The sequence below is a fragment of the Culex quinquefasciatus genome, chromosome 1 (assembly GCF_015732765.1).
Source record: "Culex quinquefasciatus strain JHB chromosome 1, VPISU_Cqui_1.0_pri_paternal, whole genome shotgun sequence".
Lineage (NCBI taxonomy): Eukaryota > Metazoa > Arthropoda > Insecta > Diptera > Culicidae > Culex > Culex quinquefasciatus.
The window spans coordinates 77,325,795-77,346,360 of NC_051861.1; the positions used below are offsets into that span (position 1 = coordinate 77,325,795).

Consider the following 20,566-nt stretch of genomic DNA (forward strand, 5'->3'; position numbering starts at 1 on the left):
CAGTACTCGGCCGACCGTTGAGCGGGAAACATTCAATTCCAGTGCTCTCCTCTTCTAAGCGTTTCAGTGTTACAGTAGAGTATACTAGGAATGTTACTCTATAGAAAACGGAAGCTAACACAAACTTCTTATCAGTGCGTCGCCTCTCGTCTGTAGTGAATAGACGGAAGTTTTTCTTAGTGAATGGAATGTGTGAATGAGCGTTTGCGGAAATTTTTGAGTGAAATTTGTTGTTTTCGCAGCATTTAGTGGATATCGAATAGACTTCAAAACATTATTTTTAAGCATTAATTGGACCTAGTTCTGAACGTTTCAAATGCGCGACGGTTTGGCCACAGCAAAGTGCTTTTTGGAAACTTTCTACCAGATAATTACTTATGCAGATGTAACAATCACAACTGACATCATTTTGTAGGAGAAGGAGTCGAAATTCACTCCTAAAGTTGTAAGTATTCTTGCTTAAGCCAACGACAAAACGACATGAATATTAAAAGGCGCTACTAATATTTGAATTCTGTTAAAAACTAGCGCAATCTATTGCCATTCTGCTAATCAATTTCCGAATATGAAGCATTATTGTGCTGTCTGTAACAGCTGTCCCTATTCGAACTGTAGTTTCGATGCGGCCCAAATGATAATAAAAAAAATCACGTTTATTTATGTGTAGTACTCAAACTGTGCGTATTTTTTAATTATTAATTTCAATGCTCTGATTATGCGATAAGCATGCAGGGTTGTTAATCATAAGTTCGGAAACAAAAGATGCCCCGAGGAATCAAACCTTCGTGGTTCTAATTTTAACGTTTTACCACAGAGTAGCAGAGTAAAAATCTTTTCATCGGACTGTTCTCTTTGGGTTATTATGTGGGGTTTTCCCTGCAAAATCCCCCAAAAAAACGGGGCAAAGTTTGAAGTACCTACAATCAGCTGAAATAAGTTCAAATTGCATTCCCCTGAGTTTGGAATCATGTTTTTTTTAGCAATTTCGCTGTGAAACTGTCAACTTCTCCTGTAATTCGTGAGAAACGAAACGGACTACTTTTCTCTACAAAAAAAACTCTGCTGAAAAGTAGTTCTTTCTGCACTATTTTTGGTGCTGAAAAGTTGAACTTTTTTACGATTCGTGCTGAAAAAATCTTCTTTTGCAACATGTTGCACAAACTACTTTGGGGGCCATCTATAAATTACGTAGACATTTTTTTAAAATTTCAGTGCCGAAAAATGTTTTTTGTCGCTAATTTTTTTTTAATCGGCTGATCATAATTTGTTGAAAACTAATGATTACAAAATAACTGAAATGGTGTAATTTTTTTAAACGCTCACGGCTTTTAATTCAAATTTGTATATATTTATTTTCAATTATCAGGTGTTGAAAAATATATCGCACGACATATGCCTTGAAAGTGTTATCATTTGAATATTTTTAATGAATTTTGGCTTGGAGAAGAAATTTTATTGTTCTTCACTCTCTGCCAAAAAAAAAAACATCAAAATAAATGATTTGAACGATGCTCATAAAAATTATGCATGTATTTAAACTTAAATCAATCATTTGAATAATGGTTCGTGGCTTAAAACATCACAATGATTTAGCCTCTCGAACTTGTTGGTGCTAAACTACATTCTCAAAAGGGAAGGCCATGTGTTTCGAGATCAACCATTCAGAAGGTAGGTCGAATTTCGGTACATTGAAGGTCGGATCACAGAGTAACCCAGAGGGAGCACTGGCATTTAATTTATGGTTGCGTTACGCGGTACATCGTGGTACATCGCCCCTTCAGCAAAACTTTTGCGCTTCGTCAGGTCTCGGGTCAAACTGACATTTGAAGCGTTACTTTTTTATCACAGCAACCTCAGCAACCAGACGCATTTTTCCAGTTGTCATTTTTTTACATTTCCTATATCAACAATGTTGACATTCAAATGTAAAGTATGCCCGAAAAGAATGTGAATTTTGAGATTCCTTGTTGAATTAAAAAGTGTGTGTATTTGTGCATGTACGTGCCTGTTATGGTTTAACGGGCGAAGTCGGAACGAACCGTTTATACATGCGACCGAACGCTTGGTCGTGATTTCACGTGACTATAATGGACAGACTAATTTCAATGAACAGTTCTTGGAAAATAACGAATTATACCAAACGACAAATATGAGATGTTTTGTGGAAGAAAATTGGAAATTGGAAATTTTTAATGTATAGTTCTTCTCACTGATTTCTCTCATCGCGACCAAATCATTTTTCGTCGTTTTCTTCTTAAATAACGACCAACCTCAATTATTATTTTTATTGTTCAAGTACAAAGTATTGTCTTCATTGTATTTTGTTTTGTTTAGAACTTAAATCTGTAGAGAACGCATGGCATGTGTTTGGAAGTGGTTTTTTGACTAACATATCAGCAAGTTATTTTCCATCGATAGTTAAAAGTGACCAGATGGAACATCTTGTCTCTAATGTGGGGAACTAGCTGAAACACTTAATTCAGTACATGCCAACGCGTTGCAGCCACTTGTGACTATTCCGTGGATTCTTCTGAAGCTTGCACTAACCATCAATAATGTCCTGGAATCAGATCTCATAACATCGGATCATCAAGGAGGAGAATTTTTTTCCAGTTGATAAATTGCTACATCCATTTCATAAATATTTATAGTTTATGGAAGAATTGATGTGCACGCCATGGTGAATGCTCCTGATTTTCACTTAAACTATGAAATTTGAATGATTATGAAGAAAATTCTATTAAGCTGCAAAATAAAAAAAACAATCTTACAAGAAAAACCCGAAATGACATAACTTGTCAAAACAAACAAATCTAAAAAATTCTGAGTTTACTATGATGAAATTTGTTCTTCAACGGCCTCGTAACGCATAAAACATAACGCCTGAAGACACTGCAATTCCAAAGGGTATAGAGTAACGGAGCCACCAAATTCGATGACTTTTGTTCGGACTGCTCTCTCTGGATTACTCTGTGGTCGGATCTTTGGAGCTATAGACCCAAAATATGGGCAAATTCGTATTTGGTTTTCGAGTTTTAGCATACAGCGACGAAAACAGTACGATTAAAAAAAAAGATTTTCGATCGGGAGATTTCTTTACAGAAATAATTAGACCCGTTTTTTGTTGTTGTATGGACATTGGACAGTAGGGTGCCCAGAATATGGGACTTTTTCTCAAAACCTCGCTCCACAAGCTGAATATTGTTCCTTGAGCTGTTTTAGGACTCTGGGCCAAATATGAGCAAAATCGGTCAACATTTACCCATTGATACTCGAAGGTGAAGTTTGTATGGGAAACATCGAAAAAATGTATGAAAACCCCAATTTCCACACATTTTGGTCTGCAAGGCGCGCTACTTCCATCCAAATATTCTCAAAATTGAGATTCTTATTGTAAATTTAACGGTCTAAAACTTTGTAGAACATGTCAAAGCTGTAAAACTCGATCCTGAAAAGTTATTAGCGATTTGAAAAAGTCATTTTTGTATGAAAAACATTTTTTTCGGCAACTTTAGGCTCGAGTATCAATGGGTTTATCCTAACCAAATTCGCTCAAAATTTACACAGATGCTTAAAATAACCTAAAAAACTGTTTTCCGCTTGTGAAGCAGGAGGTCAATTTTTCTGAGCACCCTAATGGACAGGTGACTTGTTCCAAAAAAATTCATTTTCATAGTCATAACATTTTATTTCAAAAAGTTTAGTTCAGTTGTTTTGCAATCGTTAGTTTAAAAAAAGTGACGAAAACAAAACAAAATGCGAAAAAAACCTTTTGCAATACTAAACACCGACAATTTTCAAAAATTCTAAAGCTGTCTAAATCAACCCAAACATCCTTAAAATGATTTTTGCAATTCCGTCGTGAAACTACTTACTTTTCCCGTCATTCTTGAACGACGAAATAGCCTACTTTTCTGTACCAAAAATAACAGAATCGAATAGTGACACTTTTGAAAATAAATGCTGAAAAGTTCTACTTTTCAGCACTGAGCACACGGATTCGTTGTACCTAGAACTGGCGCATCGGCAAACAATCTGAAGTCTCCGGAATCAACTATTTTACCTGAAAAAGCATCGAATTTTCCTTAGCATGCTATGAAAGCTTGATGCACACCGCGACGCCATATGTCAGGTAGCTACCACTTGGTTGAAATATTATCAACACAAATTCGACATACGAACATTCTGAATTCAACTAAATAATATCAGGATTGCTCGAAATGATCATTTTCTAGTTGAAAGAAGGTTTGGATTGAATATATTTCAGCCGTTTCTCACCCACGTGGTAGCTGTAGGGATTATGGGTTGCAGGATTGAATATGTAATAAATTATTAAAATGGTATTTATTATAAGATTGATATAATTCATAAATAAGAGTTTAGAGCGCAACAAAAAGTGCGCACCTTCATGAATATTGCCTTGTTAGCTGATTGCGGATGGAGTGCGAGAGCGCCCTAGCGAGCTGCGAGAGAGAACAACAAGCGAGAAAACAACGAGATGCGCGCGGCTGGCGAAAGAGAGAATGAAGATTGTCAAATCAGTTTTGTGGTTAATTTCTGTGGAATAAGACGTGTTGTTTGTTAATTGCAAAATATCTGTGTTTTTATTATAAAAGAAAGTCCCCGATCACGACAATGGCACAGTCCGGTAAGTCGAACCTTTTGATTCATGAAAGATCATTTGTTTTGCTTGAATTGTTGTGTTGTGAAATCCAACAGTTTTGTTTACCTGCCAGGATGCAGGTCCAAAGTTTCGCTTTGTTGTTTTGCCTGTGTTTTGAAACAGGTAGATTTTTGCTTGAACTTGTTATTTGAAATTGATAAAAGGCATAAAACTATCTGCGATAATTGACGGTCTTGAATTTAATGAATGATTTGCTTGTTGTTGTGATATTGGGAACGAATGTTTTGTTTTGAAGTAGTAAGTTTTGCTTTTCGTTGTGATAATTGAAAACCAATGTTTTATTCTAAGTTTATGGTGGAATTTGAAGGCAAATAATTTCCTCGAAATTTGATTGTTTTTGTAAAATCACATTTTTGCTTTAGATTTGATTGTTGTTGTTTTGATTGACGACCAATGTTTTGTTTTTAATTTGATGCAATGTATAATTGTTGTTGTGGAAATTGAACTCCAATGTTTTGTTACGAATTAGACTTCAATTTTTTTTCTTATTTTTGTGATTGATGAAAATCAATATTTTGTTTATAATTTGACAAAAGATTTGACAAGATTGTGGAAATTGAAAATCAATATTTCGTTTTGAATTTGATGGAGGATTAGTTTGGGATTGAAGGTAGATAATTTGTTTTTAATTTAGTTGTTGTTTTGGTAATTGAAATCAAATTTGTTGTTTGAACTTTATTGTTGTTATTATAATTGACGACCAATGTTTTGTTTTGAATTTGATGCAAAATTTGATTGTTATGGATTGTTGTTATTATTGATGATCATTATTTTTATTTTTTATTTTGGATTGGATGCTGGTTATTTTGGTAATTGAAGACCAATGTTTATTTTTGAATAAGATAAATATTTGCTTCTTGTTAGTTTTGTTTTAAATTTAATGAAAGATATGCTTGTTGTGGCAATGACTTGATGCAAAGTCCAATAAAATCACAAATTACAAAATTTACAGGTTTAATTTTGATTGAAAGATTTGATTGTTGATGAGGGAATTAAAGGCCAATGTTTTGTTATGATAAGATGACAAATTTGCTTATTTTTGCGATAAATGAAAACCAATATTTTGTTTCGAGTAAGATACGAGGTTTGATTGATATTGTGGTAATCGAAAACCAGTTATTATTTTGAATATGAAGGCCAAGATTTGTTTTCTGAATTTGAGTTTTGTTATTATAGAACGGTATTTTTTTCGGTTTTAAATTTCATGCAATATTTGATTGTTGTTTTATGATGGGCAATTTTGAGTTTTAAATTTGACGCAATATTTGATTGTTTATATGGTAATTGATGACCAATGTTTTGTTTTGAAGTTGATGCAGAATTTGACTATTAATTTTATGGTTAATGAAAAAATGTTTAGTTCTCATTTGAATGAAGATTTGATTGTTGTTATTATTGACGATAAATTTTTACTGTGAATTTGATGCAATATTAGATTGTTGCTTGATGCTGTGGAAATTGAAAACTATCGTTTTAGAATTCTAATGAAAATTTTATAGATTTATGCAGAAATTGACAATCAATGTTTTGCTTTCAAATTTGATTTGAGCAACGTTTTTTGCCGTTATAATTGATTAGTCATAGTTAATTTTGAAGTCTCTTCTGTGTTGGTGCCTGACAGACCTCTGCGATGGTAGTCAGAAAAAAGTCTCCTCTGTGTTGGAGCCTGACAGACCTCTGCGATGGTAGTCAGAAAAAAAGTCTCCTCTGTGTTGGAGCCTGACAGACCTCTGCGATGGTAGTCAGAAAAAAAGTTTCCTCTGTGTTGGAGCCTGACAGTCCTCTGCGCTGGTAGTCAGATTAAAAAATGAATAATCTGTGCTGGAGTTCTTTGCGAAGGCAGTCAGATAACAATCTCCTCGATAAAGGAACCCGACAGACTTTTGTGATGATTTTTTTTAAATAACTACGCAGAAGAAGCCTTATGGATTTTAAAAATATATTGTTCAGCAAATCTTTTCATTCAATTAAGGACCGTCTTTAACATCACAAAACAAATTGACCTAAGAAAATGAATAAATAAATTTAAATGTGAAAGTGAGCACTTTTTGGTATCCACAAATAAAGCAATATGTATTTTGGCGTTATGTCTGTGAACTACCTAAAAAAATGATTTTAAATTCATCGAATAGGACTAAAACGGTTGTCACTAACTGGAGTTGTCCTCTCTTGAAAGATAAACCTCTAAATTGAAAGACGTTAATGATTAAGTATTCCATATTGATAGTTGTTATGGTTAATTGTTACTTTAATCGATTTACTCAGCTGTGATACAAAAGTTGTCTGCATTTAATATTAAAATCAGTTTATGTTTACCTTCAAGTCCCGTCTGGTGGATCAATCGGACGTGGCACTGGGCTTGGGCTCATAATTTATAGATCGGTTTGAACTCCGTGGCGGGCGCACATAAATTCAAAGTGTAAATTTGAGTAAAAACAATATCTGTGCCTGTCATCGTTTTTATTTCAGATTTTTTTTTTAAATAAGTTAAATAAATTACCACATTGTATATATTTTTAGAAATGTTTATTCTTTGTTTTTTACGGTACACATAAATTTAAAACTTTAAAAACGCCAGAATTATGCTTCATTTGTTAATTAAGTCAGCAACATGTTAGATTTTTGAATTTAGAACACATTGTTTTATATTTCATATTCCCAAAATGATAATAAATAAAAATAATGTGATTCCATTTCATTCGAAATGTTAAAAAAAAAATTGCTTTCGAATTTGAATTATTATTTTTTTAAATCGTGTTGTTTCAGCAATGTTTGTAAAATTTGCTTTTAATTTTAAATTACATAAAATTTAAAGAAAATCAGGTAAACAATCACTAATCTCGTTTTGCATAAAAAATTGATAAACCTGCATTTATTTGAGAAATATTTGTGGTTTTTGTTTTTCTCCTCGTTTTTTCTTTTTCTTATATTTTCAGGTGTTTTTAAATTTTCAACCTCATCAGCGCATTCCATTTTCTACAACTCCTGCGATCGGATGTCAGCCTCTTGTACAACATAGATGAAACATTTCGAGGGCTGCGCTTTCGTATTTAGATCAGCATGAAAACAAAGTCGAGGAACCCGACGAAAATCTTTTAGGAAATTTAAGAAAAACATTGATTGATTTAGCATTTATGCAATTTTTGGGTTAGGAATTATGATTGATATTCGTTATCTTGAGAGTAGAAAAGAGGGAGAATGTAGGGATTATGGGTTGCAGGATTGAATATGTAATAAATTATTAAAATGGTATTTATTATAAGATTGATATAATTCATAAATAAGAGTTTAGAGCGCAACAAAAAGTGCGCACCTTCATGAATATTGCCTTGTTAGCTGATTGCGGATGGAGTGCGAGAGCGCCCTAGCGAGCTGCGAGAGAGAACAACAAGCGAGAAAACAACGAGATGCGCGCGGCTGGCGAAAGAGAGAATGAAGATTGTCAAATCAGTTTTGTGGTTAATTTCTGTGGAATAAGACGTGTTGTTTGTTAATTGCAAAATATCTGTGTTTTTATTATAAAAGAATGTCCCCGATCACGACAGTAGCTACCTGACATATGGCGTCACGGTGTGCCTCAAGCTTTCATAGCATGCTAAGGAAAATTTTATGCTTTTTCAGGAAAAACCTTTGATTCAGGAGACATCGGATTGTTTGCCGATGCGCCAGCTCCAGACCATTCCCCTTAGGCCTGACCATACCAGAAGTTGGCGCGCGATTTTCCCAGACCTGTAGGAGCGTTTGAACAAAAAGTTCCAATTTCCCATAGTAATTCCCATGTAAGCTTTAACCCTAATGCGCGCAGCCAGTTTACAATCAAATGAGCAGATATTTGGCATGAAAGTCCCTATGGGCATGTCCTACAAGGGGAACCATACTAAAACTTGATTGGAGAACTTTTTGAAAAACGTACCCACCCTAGTGTGCATATTTTCTGGCTGTGCGTCGAATTAGGTGCAAAAATTGCAATATAATTATCCGCTATTATTCGTAACAACCCTGATAATATTTTATTCTTTTTTTTAAATCCAAACCAACTTCCACATTCTCACTCTCCCCATTTTTCTTCGTCTATGTAAACAGCATCGCTATCACCACAAATTCCAGCCATGGGCCCGACGCCACTCTGTCTGCTAGTGGCGATTACGGCGTTACTCAGCAGCACGTGGCCGGCCGGCTTGGCGACTGCGCAATCAACAAGCGACGAACCCACTTTTAAAACAACAACACTCAACGCGGGAACCTCCGAAGACTATCAAGAGTACGATGACGATTCGGCGGCGCCAGCACCACAAGACCTGCCCCCTCCTGGCTTATCAGTAGTGAGTCACATTACCCTTGACGAAGACCCAAAGTTCAAGACGAGTGGAGCTGCAGACGAAGCCGCCGCCGCCGTCAGTGCGAGCAACGAAATTCTGCGCTCGGAGAACTCTGTTATCAAGGTCAAGGTTGATCGGCTGAGCGGATCGTTCAAGAAGAGTGTGGAGAAGATCAAAACGAAAAACAAACGGGTGGACATTGTGTTCCTGATCGACGCTAGCTCGAGCGTGGGCCGGCAGAACTTTGCGAGTGAGATCAAATTTGTGAAGAAGTTGTTGTCGGATTTTAACGTTAGCTACAACTACACAAGGGTTGCGGTTATTACGTTTAGCTCGCAGAAAAAGATTGTAAGTGAATTAAAAAAACTACAAAAATCTACCTACAATTGCAGTAAAATAAGTGCAAATTTAGTAAACTCAAACTCCGATGATTTGACATCAACTGCTGTCAAACGAACGGAGTCGATTTTTACTTTGACACCCTTTTTATACGGAATTCATACACACTACTAAACGTTTGTTTTCATAGTGTGTGTGAGCGCCATGTAAAAAGTGACAGTTCATCACTTTTTAGTATGACTTTGACCGACCAACGAGCTAAAAAGTGTCAAACGAAAAAGTGACCAACCACCTGGGGTTGAGTGTAGTGTAATAGCCCAAATGGGACCATCCATAAACTACGTGGACACTTTAGTGGGGGAATGTTCATGATCCATACAAAAACGTTTTTAACAGATTCCCAAAAAAGTGTCCACGTGGTTTATGGATGGTCCCAAATAGTAATTTAGTCAAAAACTCAGCAATAATTTATCAGAAATTCTCATCAACGTATCTTTTTTAAGGGTAAGGGATGTAAATCGACAAAAATGTCAGAGGTTGATATGAGCACACATATTTTTTTAAATCTGCGTTTAGGGCATAAAAATATACATTTTATCTATTAGCAAGACAAGTTTGAAGGCATTTGGATGTATCATTGCCGAGATATAGGTATTTGAAGGTAGCAATTTCAAAAAACGGGTGCCACGATATCTCAACACTTCATTGACCAAATCGGCTCAAAATTTTGGTGAAGATTCGTTAAACAAGTTCTGTGTGCATGACGAAGGACGGTTTTCGAAAAGTTTATTTTAACAAAAGGTCAAAATATTTTAATGTTTTTCATATTTAGAAACTCGATAGTTTTTGATTTTTGTATTTTATTTTTTTAAAGCAAAATTAAAAAATCGGCCTTCGTCATACACACTAGGGTGGCTCGAGATGGTCGATTTTTCAGAACAGGTTTTTATCTGTTGCTTTTAGGCCCTTAAACAACTCCCCGAAATTTGGGAGCGATTGGTTGCATCCACACTTTGCGCATTGCATTTCAATTTTGAATGAGAATTAGTATGGAAAAACCTTCTTTTTTACATTTTGATTTTTATCATTTTCATTTTCCACTAAATGTGTCAAACCAACACAATAGCGGTTAAAATTGAGAAAATTTATTGCATTGCCCACGGGATATGTCTTGAGAGTCTTCAGCCCAAATTTAAGCCAAACTGGTCCATCCTATCTCAAGATATCGTGGCACCCGTAAATCAACTTGATGTTTAGAGAAAAACGTTCTCAAAAAAACTTTAAGGGGTGATTAATGTTTAAAAACAATAAAAAAAAAAACATTTGTAAATTTTTATGATGTTTTCGAAAAAATATTATATGAAGACTAACATTTTAAATGTGCGTAATATTGAATGTTCTCTATGCTATGACGGCATAGGAGTTGTGTTTTTGCAACAATTGAATGCTATGACAATAAATTTCAACAATTTTGAAAATTTTCACATTTTTCTTCACTTACTGGAATTAATCAGCTCAGAGTTGGAGTTATAATATATATATATATTCAAATCTCTTGAATTTAAATTTTCTGCTGAAAATTTGAAACAAGATGCATTAATTTTCATAACTGTTAAATTGTGTCAGGCCAATACTTAATAGAGGAACAGCATAAAATTCTATCGATCACCTAATGTTGGCACATCAGTTCTTTGACGTTTGATTATGCTTCTGAAAAGGCTTTGAACAAAAATCAAGCAATGAATACCTTAGTAGGACGTAAGTAGGTAAGTGTTTATCACCAGTATTGCAAAATAAATGGTTAAATTAATGAAACACAAGACGATTTCCCCTAACCAACTGTCCTGATTTTTGACTTAAAAATAAAATTTTAGTGAATTTTCTGCCAATAAATAAAATTTTATAATTTGGGTATAAATGATATTGAATAATCTTAAGCAACCAAGCGCACCCACGTGTTTCTGTATCATAAATAAGAGGTGCGCATGGTTGGCTAAAAAAATACCTAAATCTGCGATTTTTATTTTTGACACGAAATTCACTGAAATTCATTTCTATCGATTGGAGTGTGTTCAGAGAGCCCAAATGAGCAGTTCTCTCAGATTTCGGTCATTCGATTTTTTTTTGTATTTTTTAATCCGACTGAAACTTTTTTGGTGCCTTCGGTATGCCCAAAGAAGCCATTTTGCATCATTAGTTTGTCTATATAATTTTCCATACAAATTTGGCAGCTGTCCATACAAAAATGATGTATGAAAATTCAAAAATCTGTATCTTTTGAAGGAATTTTTTGATCAATTTGGTGTCTTCGGCAAAGTTGTAGGTATAGATATGGACTACACTGAAAAAAATTATACACGGTAAAAAATAGTGATTTTTTATTTAACTTTTTGTCGCTAAAACTTAATTTGCAAAAAAAAACACTATTTTTAATTTTTTTTTATGTTTTAGAGGACATCAATACCAACTTTTCAGAAATTTCCAGGTTGTGCAAAAATTTTTGATTCAATACTGATTTTCCAAAAAATCGAAAAATTGGTCGCAAATTTTTTTTAACTTCATTTTTCGATGTAAAATCAAATTTGCAATCAAAAAGTACTTTACTGAAATTTTGATAAAGTGCACCATTTCAAGTTAAATCCATTTTTAGAAGTTTTTCATTTTTTTAAATAAGTGCACTTGTTTGCCCACCTTTGAAAAAAAATATTTTTGAAAAGCTGAGAAAATTCTCTATATTTTGCATGTTTGAACTTTGTTGATACGACCCTTAGTTGCTGAGATATTGCCATGCAATGGTTTAAAAACAGGAAAATTGATGTTTTCTAAGTCCTACCCCAAACAACACACCATTTTCTAATGTCGATATCTCAGCAACTAATGGTCCGATTTTTAATATTGAAATATGAAACATTCGTGAAATTTTCCGATCTTTTCGAAAAAAAATATTTTCAAATTTTTAAACCAAGACTAACATTTCAAAAAGGCCAAACATTCAATATTACGCCCTTATTTAGTGACCTTACGCCCTATTTTAGTGACAAAAAGTTAAATAAAAAATCACCAAAAAAAATTTCACCGTGTATCATTTTTTTCAGTGTAGTCCATATCCATACCTACAATTTTGCCGAAGACACCAAATCGATCAAATAGTTCTTTCAAAAGATACAGATTTTTGAATTTTCATTCATCATTTTTGTATGGCCAGCTGCCAAATTTGTATGGAAAATTATATGGACAAACTAATGATGCAAAATGGCTTCTTTGGGCATACTGAAGGTACCAAAAGAGTTTCAGCTGGATAAAAAAATACAAAAATTAAAATTTAAGAAAAAAGACCGATTTCGTAGAGAATTGCTCAAACCATTCATACATACGAAACTGAAGCGTTTACTGACATCAACTTCCATAATTGTGAGTTGTGTAGTCAACTTATTTTATGATTTACAATTTAAATTTATCTATTCAACTGACCTTTCTCCTTCACAGTTTCGCCACATTGACCAAATCTCGCAATCGGTTGAGGACAACGACAAGTGCTTGTTGCTCAACTACCAGGTCCCACGGATCGCCTTTTCCGGCGGAGGAACGTACACGTACGGCGCGCTCAAAGAAGCCGAAGAAATCTTCAAAAATGCTCGCCTGGATAGTAAAAAATCATCTTTCTCATCACGGATGGATTTTCGAACGGCGCGATCCGATTCCGCTGGCGGGCCGCCTCAAAAAGGACAACAACGTTGTGATTTACTCGATTGGCATTCAAAGTGGCAACTACGCCGAGTTGCATGCCATTGCCAGTGCCCCCGAGGGTGACCATTGCTACCTGTTGGACAGTTTTGACCACTTTGAGACGCTGGCGCGGAAAGCCCTGCACAGCGATTACAAAACGGGTGAGAGCATCTTTGTCAATGCAAGCCTGTGCGATGTGCTGTGCATGGACGATCAGGAATTCTTGGATGGCGAGTGTTGCGATCCCAACGCCACGTGCAGCTGTAGCACTACGGGTCACTACTCGTGCATTTGCAGGTCTGGATTTTCTGGTTCCGGTCTTCGGGGAGCCTGCCATCCGTGTCCAAATGGTACGTTCTGGAACGGTCCAAACCAGTGCACAAATTGTCCCGATGCAAACCACATCACGGTGGACGTTCCGGCGATGAACTCGAGCGCTTGCATCTGCAAAACCGGATACAAGGCCGACGAAAGTGGGCTTTGTGAGGTGATTACGTGTCCCGAGTTGACTCCCCCGGAGAATGGTTACTTCGTGAAACATCCGAGCGGGTGTGGGCAAGTGCTGCACGCGGCATGTGGGACCAGGTGTCAGTCTGGGTACCAGCTGGTCGGGGACAGCATCCGTTTGTGCCAGGAAAACGGAGAATGGTCTGGGAATGATCCGAAGTGTGTTTGTGAGTTTTGGGAGATTGGTTGAAACTTCTTAGATTGTTAACTTTTAACTTATATTTTCCAGTAAAAACATGCCCTGCTTTGAAAATACCTTATTATGGACTTGCAGTGTGCAAAAATCCGGATCTTAATTTGTTCTTCGATTACTCTCCGAGGAACAAGTCATTTCTGATGAACTACAGTGTTTCGGTGGATCGTGCCACTGAACCGATGCCGATCGATACGGACTGCACGTTCAAGTGTGGCCACGGGTTCTACCTGGTGGGATCGAACAGCAGGAACTGTTTACCACTGTCCAAGTGGGATGGATTACAAACCTCGTGCAAACGTAAGTATTTTGTGATTTGAAGAAGTCCATGCCATAGCGTCCATTTATTTCTAGAGATTCTCTGCTCTCCGCTGCCGAAAATCCCCTTCAGCCAGTACGATCCAACGGATTGTGCGGAGCAAAAGTCCGCCCACGGGTCCAACTGCACCCTGGTTTGCAACTTTGGGTTCGAGTTGAAGGGCGGACCATCCACTAAATCCTGTGCTGGCAAACGAAATGGTGTTTGGACCCAGAAGGCCAAAACTCCGCGCTGCATAGACGTGACGCCGCCACACCTAATGTGCCCGAACAATTATACGCTACCGATGCACGACGACTTCAACTACGCGATCGTGAAACGGTTGAACCGGCCGTATGTATTCGACAACGGAGGAGACAACTTTACGTTTTGGTCCAAGCCAGCGATCAAGGAGCAGGGAACTAAACTGTACGCCGGAACTCATCTGTTCACGTACGTCGCCGTTGATTCGTTCAAGAACAAAGCCAAGTGTAACTTCAGTGTTGAGATAGTCGATAGTACAGCTCCCGTCATCGAGAACTGCTACGATCCTCCGATATTCTACCTAACGAATGCAAGCAACGATAACGAAACGTTTGTAGAATGGGACGAGCCAAGCGTTTTCGACAACTCCAACGAAAACGTAACCACGACACGAAGTGTTGACTTCGGATACCTCGAGGCCGGCAACTACAGCGTCGTCTACCGAGCGTCGGACACTTCAGGTAACGTGGCCGAATGCACGCTGAACGTCACCGTAAAGGAATCCAAATGTGACAACCTTCCGTCCCCACCAAACGGTGAAACGATCTGCGCGAAAAACGCTTCACACACGTGGTGCGAAGTGACCTGCCACTTTGAGCACAGCTTCCACGATCGGGACGACAGCTCAGTAACGCTGTTCTGCGATAACCGTAAACCGTCCTGGAATACGGGCCTGCAGTCGGTTCCGGAGTGCACGGCGATCGAACGGCCCGTAGCGGTGGAGGAGGTGTTCACCATCAATCTGGGAACGGAAGTTTCTTCGCTGTGCGAGGACGCCGAAGCCAAGGACGAGGTTTCGTCCGTGTTCGAGGCAAACCTAAAGGAGCAGCTGTGCGGTGATCAAGCGGATTGCGAGATAACTACGAGCATACCGGCGTGCGACAGCGTTGATGAACCCGACGACAAGACGCGATATCAGATCGTCAAAAGAGAAGCTCCTACGGAAGGGCAAACGAAGGGTAGAAGGCAGAACAACAAGCGGGACGATCGCGCGTCCATCAAGATCAACGTGTACACAAAGCTGTCGAAAAGGCTTGGGATGTGGAAGCATGACGGGAAGAAGTCAGACAATATTAAGGTATGTTTTTGATAAATCTACCAGACAAGCTAGATTTTACTGAGATTCAATTTTGTTTCAGAGAGTTAAAGCGGAACTACAAAACATCAATAACAACGAGAAGCTGAGAAAGCGCCTTGGCGAACTCAACATGGACCTCAGCGTGTTAAAGTTGGACGAAACGATACGCTGCCCACATGGTAGTGTGGCCAAAAAGCTGACATGCGGTAAGAATAAGTTGTCGAGCTCGAATTTTCTGAGTATCAAGAGTTAAAAATAAAAAATATGCTTCTTTACATTTCTAGTGCAATGCCCCCGCGGTACCTACCACAACCACACCACCAACACGTGCGTCTCCTGTCCGATGGGGACGTACAACGAGATAACCGGTCAGTCCGACTGCATCCACTGCCCGCCGTATCACTCAACGCGGAAGCCCAACAGTAAGCACTCCACCGAGTGTAAGCCCCAGTGTCCGCCCGGGACGATCGCCAAGCTGAAGCTAATGAAGAAGGAACGGGCCCAAAAGTACCACAAAAGTTTGATGCCCTTCTGCCGCCGGTGCGAACCCGGCGAGTACCAAGGCCTGTACAACCGCATCAGCTGCGACAAGTGTCCGCCGACGCACATTTCTCCGCGTGGTTCGACCTCCATTGCGGACTGCGTCCCGAAGGTTCTTCGGCCGTGTTTAGCGGATCGGAACGCGTGCGGATCGCACGGTCAATGCGTTCCGGATCCTGTCAGTGACTACCTGTACAGTTGTACCTGTGACGAGGGTTTCGCGGGTTCCCATTGTGAAAAGCAGTTGGAAATATGCGCTTCGGCACCGTGCTACAACGCTGGGACTTGTGTGGCGTTGAGCGCTACCTCGGTTCGGTGTATTTGCCAGCCTACTTACGGTGGTTCTTACTGTGAACAATACCTGGATCCGTGCAGGTCGGACATATGCCTAAACGGAGGAACTTGCGTTGAGTCTGGTGGCTATGCCGTATGTGAATGCCAGGGTTCGTACGAAGGAGATCGTTGCGAGTTGGTGAAGAACTGTTGCTCTCCGAACCCGTGTGAAAATGGAGGAATATGTTCCGTAGTTGAAGATGGTTACAGCTGCTCATGTCCGCCCGGCCAGATGGGCAAGCGTTGCCACTTGAAACCTTGCGATTACGTACCCTGTCCCGAAGCAGCTATCTGCGTCAATGTTCGCCAAGCTATCACACTCGCCACTCACTTCACATGTGTTTGTCCCAAAGGGTTAAAGGGTGTCAACTGCACCGAGATAGACAATCCCTGCGATCGGAATCCTTGCAGGAACAATGGACGATGCACGCCGGTAAAGTTACGTGAGATGAACTCGAGAATCAGTGCACATAGCGACTTGGAAGGTGACGAGCTGTACACGAAGGTTCGCTGCGAGTGTGCACCCTACTTCTACGGTGCATTCTGTGAGACGTTGACAACGCCAGACTTTGTCATGTCCTTCGAAAAATCCGGAACCAACGACTACATCAAGGTAGCAGGACCTAAGCGCAACCTCACGGAGATCTCACTTTGCACGTGGATCGAGACAAAAGATGACTTCAACTACGGGACGGTAATATCTTACGCTACTCCCAAGACCGACAACGCCTTCACCTTCACCGATTACAGCGGATTTGCTTTGTACGTATCGGGAGATCACGTGGTTACGAACGCTTACATAAACGATGGATCGTGGCACTTTGTTTGTCTCACTTGGACCAGCCACAAGGGAGTGTACGAGATCTACCTAGATGGCGAGCTGCATACGACAGGACATGATCTGAGCGCCGGTAAGGTCATTGAAGCCAACGGATTGTTCGTGATCGGACAGGAACAGGATTCTCTAGGAGGAAGCTTCAGCGAATCGGAATCATTCGTGGGGAAGTTGGCGTACTTCGATCTCTGGAGTCGATCGCTCGCCGGATACGAGGTAAAAGAACTGTACTACAGCTGTGAACCCTACCAGGGTGATCTCATCCAGTGGACTGACTTGAAGTCGAAGGTTGTGGGATCGGTGAAGGTGCACAAATCTGAATTTTGCCGTGCTTGCGAGAGAAATTTGACTCTGCAGAACGGATTCGTAAACTACTACGAAAACCGGGCGTACTTTAGCTGTGACGAGGGTTACAAGCTGCACGGACCGTCTGAAACGGTATGCTTGCGGACTTCCAAGTGGAGCGATGCCAACAGCTTTTGCAAGTGTAAGTAGTTGTTGAGAGAGGGACAATCGTCCAAGTGTATTAAAAATGCTTCTTCTTCCAGTAATCCGATGTGGTTCACTGAGCTCGATTCTCAACGGCAAAGTGATCATCTCTAAGTCAAGCTACAACGGGGTTGCGAGGTTCGTGTGCGACGACGGTTTCTATCTATTGGGAGATCAAACGACCCGCTGTACGATACACGGTAATTGGTCCAGTCCTCCGCCAGAGTGCATAAGTATAGTGAAATGTCCTGCTTTGACGGCAACCGAAGGTTCGATGCTAATCTACGCTTCGGAGCGAGGAGTTTTGAATCAGGTGTACGAGAACTACGCAGTGGGTACGCTGGTCGAGGTCAGGTGTAACGACGGGTATTATCTAGACGGCGAGAATCTACTAACATGTTTGGATACTGGAGTCTGGGATATACCGATTCCTGAGTGCATGCCAACGGAAGTTGTGTCCAGTAGCACTGAGTTGAGTCCGACAAGCGAACGAGCTGGCCCAACGATCATCAAGATCAATCGTCGACCAGACGTCCGCTTTTGGAAGCAACTGAGAGATTACTTGTTCTACGGTTGTAGTCCATTAGATCCGGATAAAAAATCACCTATCTGCCAATCTTCCGACGATTCGTACAACATATTCACTGATCTAACTGCGTTCAAAGTACCGGTTTCAGAAGACTATCAGAACATGGACGCTAAGCTTCTGCAATACTTGTCGAAAACAACCAAACCAGACGCCAACTTGAACCCACGGAATCTTCTAGACTACATCCTGTACGGGACTATTGAACCTATCGACAAAGCGCTCCGACTGCCCAAGCAAATCGAAGATTCGTATCGATTTGTTATCTGCCTGTTCATTGACATAATAATGATGGATCGCGAAGTGACCTTCGATGACGAAGTACTCCTGGACATCAACTCACGAGAAAACATCAACGACAAGATTAAGAACCTGCTCAAACACGTGGTTCAACCAATCTACGAAGCTCACCTGCGGTACCAAGACAACACCCGCCAACAAGAACTGGAGAACCAACGGAACGCCCTAAAGAAGATTCTCGCCCTGGCCGAAGTGGAACGCATGCTGGTCCAACGATGTCGCCTGAGTGCCGTTCCGGATCCGCCCATCGACAGCCGTATCAAGTCGGTGGAAAGCACCGCCCTAGAGCTACGACCGCTGGATCTGCGCATCGAAAAGTTCCGGAAGCGCGCGGACACGCTGAACGTCGGGGATCGCGTGTGGTTCGGGTGCAACGCCGGCTTCACGATGAAGGGCACCGGATACACGGAGTGTACGCCGGAAGGCCACTGGAGTTACTTTGATAGCTTCTGCGAAGGAGTTCTGTGCGATCAGCCTCCGCTGCTGCCGGGCATGGAAATTGCGGCCAGCTCGGTGGATTCGCGGTACTATTACGACGACGAGATCGAGTTCCGCTGCTCGGAGGGGTACGTGATGCAGGGCCATCCGATAATTAAATGCTCGATCGCCGGCAAGTGGTCGCCGATAGTGGCGAGATGTACGAGTAGGTGTTCGAATGATAGAATTTTAGGATGATTTTAACTTTTTTTTTTATTTTACAGAAATTTCTTGCGGTAAACCAAAGATAAGCTCCGCTGCTAAAATAATATCGGGAAGTTCCTATCAGTTTAACGAACAGCTGAAAATTCTCTGCGCGGACAAGCGTACCGTGGAAACAGTTTGTCAAGCGAACGGAAAGTGGAGCCAGTTTGAAGAATGTTGAAAGCATGATCGATTAGATCGATTATCCATAATATTTGTAGATTACTTTTTCAAAACCAACCAATGCACTATGGGTTTCCTATGTACAAAGGACCTTTTAAAGAAGTAAGTGAGGTTTGATCTAAATGATAAAACAAAAATAACAGCGAATTTAGGTCAAATGAAAATATAAATTACATTTTGTTCAAATCACACATTGAGAATACTGAATACAGTTGAAATTGCTTCAAAAATGTTTTTTATTTCATTTCATTGTTTTTAACGGTACACATCAACCATAGCTTTTGCACCTAGATGTTTGTTGCATACTTTTTAGTATCTTTGAAACTACGGGAACGATAAGATTTTTAATTAATTCCCTAAAGTACTGTCTTCAATGTTATTTACAACAAAGTTTGACCATTTTTACAATCAGATTGTTGCAGGATTTGGTCCGTAAGTTTGACAATTTTGGAATAAGAAGACAACAACTTCCTTGATTGCTGTGCACCAAATAAATCGAAATGGCATAATTTATGCACCATACGAATACATTCGATTAAAAAAATATCTTTAATTATTTCAAACTAAATTTGCACTTCCCTAACACAGATGTGAACTTCAAGTGCCTAGCCTGCATACAATTTTGGAGGAACACACTATAGTAGAAAAGCGATTGCTTTTACAAAACCCACCTCACCTTTCGGTATGCACAACAATGACATGCACATCACAGGATTCTTCCTTGTTCAACATATCGTACGATTTCAGAGAGATATTCGGCGTTTGGTTTCGTCAAATGGTTCGGGTTTTATGAAAACCAATTGTACATCATTCCTCCTCCGAGATTCAAAGTGAACTTCACGAAGATGTTCCCACTGAATCCCCAAAGAGTTGGGAGCTTCAGCCTTCTTTCCCTTGTATACTTCGAAGTACTGGAATTGCTCTTTACTCTGTCCTGCACGTCCTGTGATTTTTAACTTGTTTCGACTCCGTTTTTTCGTCGATACTTTGGTCTGGTTCAATTTTCAGGAAATTCAGATAAGGGCGAATCTTGAACCGCATGTCGTTGCTCGGTATTCCTATTGTTTTCATGTTGGCGTTAAAATGAAAATATCCTGTTATCTCTTCAAACTGTTAACTGCATGATGACTGCAATCGTCTAGTCATTCGATAGTAATATTTTAGAGGTTTCAGGTTTTTCATAATTTTGAAAAAGGCTATTTTAAAGATTG

General features: G+C 39.5%; 1 protein-coding gene across 1 annotated transcript; it reads left to right on the forward strand.

The window, feature by feature from the left end:
- The first annotated feature begins 28 nt into the window (after positions 1-28).
- Positions 29-19,578, forward strand: LOC6038477 (sushi, von Willebrand factor type A, EGF and pentraxin domain-containing protein 1). The gene is given in 11 exon segments (XM_038257262.1): positions 29-445; positions 8,768-9,351; positions 12,829-12,994; positions 12,997-13,029; positions 13,032-13,742; positions 13,805-14,068; positions 14,123-15,408; positions 15,470-15,614; positions 15,693-17,603; positions 17,665-19,134; positions 19,193-19,578. Coding segments are annotated over 10 exon segments (6,705 nt in total). The 5' UTR covers positions 29-445; positions 8,768-8,793; the 3' UTR covers positions 19,354-19,578.
- The last annotated feature ends 988 nt before the right edge of the window (positions 19,579-20,566 follow it).